Source organism: Cynara cardunculus, assembly GCF_001531365.2.
Source record: "Cynara cardunculus var. scolymus isolate 2C chromosome LG 3, CcrdV1, whole genome shotgun sequence".
Lineage (NCBI taxonomy): Eukaryota > Viridiplantae > Streptophyta > Magnoliopsida > Asterales > Asteraceae > Cynara > Cynara cardunculus.
The window spans coordinates 35,056,870-35,064,165 of record NC_037530.1 but is presented as its reverse complement, the minus strand read 5'-3'; the positions used below and the strand labels follow the sequence as shown (position 1 = coordinate 35,064,165).

General features: G+C 34.8%; 1 protein-coding gene across 1 annotated transcript; it reads left to right on the top strand.

Moving 5' to 3' along the window:
- The first annotated feature begins 388 nt into the window (after positions 1–388).
- Positions 389–6,664, top strand: LOC112508821 (decapping nuclease DXO homolog, chloroplastic-like). The gene is made up of 13 exons (XM_025113609.1): positions 389–716; positions 3,391–3,755; positions 4,128–4,193; positions 4,469–4,547; positions 4,786–4,865; positions 4,966–4,989; positions 5,101–5,225; positions 5,392–5,608; positions 5,687–5,740; positions 5,836–5,882; positions 6,023–6,107; positions 6,216–6,279; positions 6,361–6,664. Exons 1-13 carry the CDS (start codon positions 548–550, stop codon positions 6,468–6,470), a joined length of 1,485 nt encoding a protein of 494 aa, XP_024969377.1. The 5' UTR covers positions 389–547; the 3' UTR covers positions 6,471–6,664.
- Positions 6,665–7,296: the final 632 nt, after the last annotated feature.

Genomic DNA, 7,296 nt, shown 5'->3' with positions numbered 1-7,296 from the left:
TAATGATTATACTAATTATATTTTAGATTTAAAATGAGATGTTTATCCTGTATTTGATTGTGTTTATCTGCAGTTAGTTACACGAATTCATATATGTGATGAAATCGGATAAGGATGAATGAGTTTAAGAGTTTTTAAGAGTTTTAAGAGTTTTAGTCAAATGCTTTATAATATAGTATATATATATATATATATATATATATATATATATATATATGATCCAAATTTGAGTAATTGAATTTTAAAAGTGGTTACTAAAATATTTATTTGCGAAATTATGTGGAACTAAAAATGGGATTAGAAAGAAAATAGCGATAATGGGATCAGGTGTTGAAGCATCACACCACTGGTTTTTCAACGTCCACCGAAGTCAATAATCCTACGACCACTGGCACTCGCACTCGCATTCACCTCTGCTTCTTCTTCCCGCCGGTCCTCCCTCACTCAAACCCTAAAACTCCAATTTCTGGCAAAACCCTAATTTCTCCCTCTCAAATATCCTATATTTTGCTCTCTCTTTTTCATCAACGTAGAGAGAAAGGATAAAATGTACAGGGAGAGAGGTGGAGGAGGATCAAAGGCCAAAATAGAGGTGACTTCCAGAGTAGGTGGAGGTGGATTGAATTTGAATGGGAAAGATGATAATAAAGACCGYTTGTCAGCTGGGAGCTCCAACCTTTCTAGGTCGTCTTATCCCGATGACAGATCATCCAAAGGTATTCTTTTTTCTCCTCTTTGAAATTTCTCATGTACGAGTTTTCTATACCACCAAATATAGGTTAGATTTCTGATTGTAGTGATTTATCTCTCTTCAAACCATCGTATGCTTTTCCTGACTACTCAAACCAAATGGAGCTATTGAAATAGCTCATGTAGGCACTTGTCTCCACCTAGTTCACACAAATTGCAGTCTTTTTCTTTTGCATAATACAAGTTGAACAATGAGGAAAATTTATTTATGTCAACACGACAAGTAGATTAAGCAGCTCTTCCAGGTGGTTATAGTTGCTGACCTGTTTAATTAGTGGATACTTTGTCATGGTGAATATGAAATATATGAAGGATCCATGGAGCTAGAGCTAATTAGCGTACAAACTTTGTGGTCCTGGAGATCAATGATAATACAAAGGGGAAGCAAACGTTCTTGTTTTTATCATAGGCAAATTGTGCAGGCAGTTAGTTTTCTGTTACTTTTAAAGCATTGCATTATGGTAACAAGTACATTTTGTATCTTCCATGCATTAGAGGTTTCCCATGGGTTGATGAGTTTTTGTGCTTTGTTAGGTGTTTCTGTGTGCCGTTTGTCCCTGTCTGTTGCAATTTGAACAAACACACAACCTTGAGATATTCTGAAAGTGGCGTGCTACTTTCAAGTATTGGCACTACAATTGTCAATGAGATTTAAACTAACCAAGTATTTTTCGGTGTCCTGGATCCCAAATATGTTACACCTGGAAGCCTACATTTAAGGAGGTGAATCTTATTTACAATTTTAATATAGAGTTATCTGGAATTGAATGCATGGGATCATGTGTTTTTTGCTTAGGAATTGCTTATTACAGTTATTTTATTTGCATATCATCATGTGAAGTTGGAATTACCACAGAGATTCAGATGATTGATTAAGCAAACAAGTTGAAATAGTGCTAATATAATTGTAGTAGGTGATTCTTCATGCCAGATCCATGATGTGAAGTTGCATTTTGGGATCCAGTGCTTGGAGAGACATGCTTGAAAATTGAGATACCAGGTGGATAATAGCCAAAATCCCACAAGTGGGAGATGAATTCTTGTATCTTTGAGCTGATCGAAGGAGTTCATGGCCCTATATGTTGCATCTTGCATGGTTCTTTTTCTTTCTATGTCTTTCTCTTTCCACATGTTCTATGGTCGTTGTTTGGAATCATTGAATATGGTTTGAGATAGGAGTTAGGATTATTTTCTTGTGTATTAAGTTGGCTTCATACGGATACGGGTACACTGGTCCAATACTTGAAAAAAGATAGTTGAAGGAAGAACTAATGTATTGGAATTAGTATTCTTTTGGGGAAAGATTGCCACGATTTATTGTTTGCATTTGGAAAGTCTTGCTTTTGGGGAAAGATTGCCTATAAATTCAATCATAGTTGCAGGTGCTGTTAATGCCAATGTGACGGAAATGAGAGGCAATCTCTTTGACATTTTATTGCCATTCCCACATCAATATAGTGATCAAGGAGACTTGAGGGAGAAGGATATAGATGATAATAAAAGGATAAACGGTTAGGTTGCGCTTCTTGTGAGAGGGGTTGTAGAATGTAATGATTCTTTTTTTATGTCATTAAGTTGGTATTGTGTCCTTACCTTATGAGAGTGAGTTGGTGTTAAATGATTGCCAAAATTGCGCAAACTTGCATGGTTGTTGTTATCATGACTTAGTAGGTTGCTAGAGTAACAAAATAAACCAAACCAAACCTGGTCAGCAAATCTCATTGGGGGTGCGATGATGCAGCTTGACCTCTTTGCAATCAGGGTAGATGCTACAATTATGATTACTTTTATTGATTAGTAGGCAAATTGCTTGAGGATATAGTATTTTGGCTATGTTTATGGATTCTTTTTATGTTTAGGTTACTTGAAATATGTAGATAATTTGGTTGGACTTCTTGATTAACACCCGATGGACTTTAGGCTGTATACAGAGTTAAAAAGTAGATGTTATTAGCTGTATCATTTGCTCTTCCTTCTGGTGTAAGATTGTTAATTGGCATTACTATTCAATGGACGTCATGATGCTTTTGCAGTCCTTGTCATCTTATATTGATTTCTCTTCATCAAAGCATTATTTGACAGGTAGTACGTAGAATAAACAATCCATTCTTTCAGAATGATATCAACTTTTTATTTATCTTGTTAGAAAATAGGTGTGCTTGTTGATAGTAAAAGTCTTCCCTATTTTTTGAGATGATAGTATACAGTGCCCATGGTTTTTAACGAGGCCGTTGTCCATTTGCCACTTCTATCTTCAAATCTGTGCCATTTAGTTTCCTCTTTTTTGTATATGGTTAAATAATGAATATAGTTTCATAGTGGAATTTATGTTGCTCAAAAGAGATCTTACTTACCACTTAGTGGATGAAGGTGAAAAAATGTATTTTTGTAAATGTTTCATCCTTCATTCTTATGATTTCAAGATTCTACATTATTTAAAATATATATTGATTTTCCATAGCTTGGATAAAGATCTGACAAACTTTTGTATGTTATGATATTTGACAAGGCTTATGAAGTTTGACGGGCCTTGTTAAATTTTCATTTTATTCTCATGTTTAGACATGCACATGCCTATATGCATATGTATACATCTTCATCCACTTTATCTCTCTTTTTTTTCGTAAATTTGCGTTTCAGTTTTACCACAACCCCCAGCTCGTAATACAAACAATCCAGGCAGAGGAGGAGGTTTTGGACGTGGACGTTGGCAAAATGACAGAGGAGGAGGTTTTGGTCGTGGACGTTGGCAAAATGACAGAGGGGGAGGTTTTGGTCGTGGACGTTGGCAAAATGACAGAGGGGGAGGTTTTGGTCGTGGACGTTGGCAAAATGACAGAGGAGGAGCCGGCATCCTTCCTCGGCCTGGACCATTTCCCCAGAGGCAAAACTATGGTTATGGGTCTAAGTTTTATGCTCCTCGTAATGATGAACGTTTTGTTTCAGAACTCAAGTTTTCCAAGAGTGAAGAAACATTGTCGAGGAAGTGCATAGCATTTCAAGAGGTAAAAAGGTTCATAGTTTTTTTCCTTCTTTTGTGGTACTAATCACATGGTACTGAAGTCATGACTTTTAGGTTGTTCACTTAATTTCTATTCATAGATATTGGGATCGATAAGCATGGGTAGACCCTAGTAATTGCATAGATCAAAATTGTATTTATTTGATTTAACAATTTGCCTACATTTATGGGCGTTGCTAGGGTTTCTTATATTCTTTCAAATTTCTAATAGTGCATTTAGGCTCCATATCTGACAATATTAACAAGCTTTTTTTGGGTCTGTCCGTCTTTATTTTTGTGTATTTGTTCTCCACTTTAGGGATTTTCTATGTTCTAACATATTCAATATTTTTGGATGGTGTCATCTGTCAAGTAGCCGACTGAACTTGGTTGCTATAGTCGTGTRGAAGGCGGAGAAGTGTACTTCGATGATAGMAGTTTGGTGAGCTTTGTTTTCGTTTTATTTGACTTTCTATCTTAATCTTTTATTCAAGGAAGACAGAGGGTACACATTCAGTTTAGAGGTTAAAAATGGCTAGTTTTTAACTTTGAATTTGTTACGACAAACTATTGTGTTAAAAATTTAACAGTATCCAATCAGAATTTTATTTTGTCGATCGTTCCTTTGATCTTAATAAAGAAAGTGTGCCTCTTTTTTCCGCAATGGAGTGCAGATTTTAAAGCTCAAGCATCTTACGCTTTGTTTTATGTTGTCAGCGGCTTTTTAAGCGTCTTATTACTGAAGATATCGGAGCTGATTTGAACCAAGGTTTTGATACTTTTATTGAGAAGAAAGGTACTCCCTATCTTTGTAATAAATAAATAGCAACTTTGTTGCACCAAATAATCTCTCAGACCAAAGGGCCTTTGGCCTAGTGGTATCCCGGTTGCCGGTAGAGCCTAGCTTTTTAGTAGGTCAAGGGTTCCAACCTTATCAAAGTCGATAAATATGCTTTAAAAAGAAAAATCTTTTAGGTTTTAATGTACAGGCATTTAGTCTTTACTTATCTTTTGTTATTGTTTTTTCTCACCAGATTTGGGCTCCCAGGGCTTTGGAGATCTCCTAGCTTGCATACGAAACAAAAATATTCCGTTACAGAATATGCATTTTGTGGTGAGTGTTGTTTTCATTATTACTTTTATCTGCCTCACAGTATGCTTCAGATTCTTTACTTATTTGTTTTTTCTCTCTTCTTTTCCTTGTGATTTTGCAGACCTATCGGAACAACCTCAATAAGGTATCTTGCTGCCTTCCCATATTTTTTTGGCATGCATCTGTAGCACATGTTTTAGCCTATGGTGTTTTAGTGGATTCAATTGTTAATCTGTATGTATTCAATCGTTGGCAGATATTGGCCACTGCTTATATGAGGCATGAGCCTTGGGAAATGGGTGTGCATAAAAGGAAAGGGGTTGTGTATCTTGATGTGCATAAACTGCCTGAAAGGCCACAAAGGGAGCTGGATCGTCGGAGGTACTATACCAAAACAAAGCTTTTTGTGTTCTTACTTTGTTTCTGTTTTTGGGAAGTTTAGAACTTTCTTTTTTAGCTATGATCATTGAAAATAAGATTGACTTTTCTTTTTTAGTTCATAGAATTTAATTGTATTCATGTGGGTACTTATGTGTAATTGGATTAGGTGTTATTGGGGATATTGCTTTGAGACGCTTGCTACTGAAGATCCGACAAGGGATGATGGAGAAGGGATACACCATGTTGATGCCAACGTTGAATATTGTTCTGTAGTTAAAACCAAATTAGGTGCACATGGGATTCTAATGGGTGCTGAAATGGACTGCTGTGATTCCATGGATGATGGAAGGAGATTTTATGTGGAACTAAAAACTAGTCGTGAGGTTTGTGACCTGCATTTCAAATATACCCCTTTCCTATTACGAGTAGTATTCACACCTTTTTTCCGTATATATTTGCAGTTGGATTACCACACTGAGGAAAGATTTGAGAGGGAGAAATTGCTAAAGTTTTGGGTATTATCGTCTTTCTTGCTCTACCACATTATATACATTTCACTTTTGTGAATGCTTACCATATTATGTGTTTGAATCTATTTATTACAACACAGATTCAGTCTTTTCTTGCTGATGTCCCGTTTATCGTCATTGGTTATAGGTACGTTCCATTAAATATAAAAAGGTTCTTAAACAGTATATGCATAAATTTTCGACAGCAATCATGTTTCTGTACATGACTCTTAAGTATTTCTTTATGTTGATAGTTTTTTGCAGTAACCATTAATGGTCTTTTTGTAGGGATGATGCTGGCCGGCTTGTGCGTACAGAGAGATTAAGAACGAAAGACATAACTCACCGGGTAAAAATGAAAAATTATTGGCAGGTAAGCATTGATCGGTTTCAAATCACCCCTATTCCCAACCCCAACCCCAACCCCAACCCCAACCCCGTATCTGTGTGATGATGTTTCTTGAGTTGACTAAATCGACAGGGAGGAGTTTGTTTGGCATTTGCTGATGAGGTTTTATGTTGGCTGTATGGCACCGTAAAAGAGAGTAAGATTTCATTATTTTCTTTTAAAAAATAAAAGAAGTTATGAAGTAGTGTATTGAAATGTTGATTGTGTGGGATGACAGATGAAGACTATATACTGCAATTTGCTGCACCATTTACGCGTTTGGAGCTTCTAACTGCACAATCTTGCCCACAAGAAATAACTGATCATGTTGAGCAAGAGCAACTATGAATGAAGTGGTGGGTGATGGTCTTTTTGCATGGCTAAATCCTAGGATACTAGAGTCGCAAACACTTATCGGATAAGTCATCGCATTTGAACACTTAATAATGGGGGATATTTTCTAGGTTTTGATTTGATATGTAAATTGAAGTGGTGGAATGTATTAAAATGATTGGTTGAGATTGGTTCTCACAGTTACTACAAACAACTCAGTTCTTCTTTGAAGGTCCCTTTTATATATATATATATATATATATATATACACACACACACTAGAAGCGTACTCGCACAATGCAGCGAGATACATTGTGATTTTAATATTTCATTTTTATTCTTTATCTCAGTCGATGTTATAATATGGCTGTATGTGATTTTGAGAAAGCGATATGTTTTTATATTTGAATAAAATATATGTTTGAAAATATCATAAAAATTTGACAAAAATATATCGATATTAGTATCAAATTAACTATTTGAAATTCTTTATTTTTTTGTGTAATTTTTTAATTCAAATTTTTTATAATTTAATTTATGTATAATAACAAAGTGTATATTTGGTTTAATAATATAATTTTTTTTATAAAGATAATAATTATTTATTTTGTTGAAACTCGATAATTATTCTAATTATATTTTAGACTTTTTATATTTTAAAATGAGATGTTTATCTTCTATTTGATTATGTTTATCCGCAGTTATTTATACAAATTCAAACATCGAGCTTTAATAAGTTGTGTTTATGCATAATTACTTGTAATCTTGAATTTTAAGTAATATGCATCAATATACAGTACTTTATGCATAACAAAAATATATCGATATTCGTATCAAATTA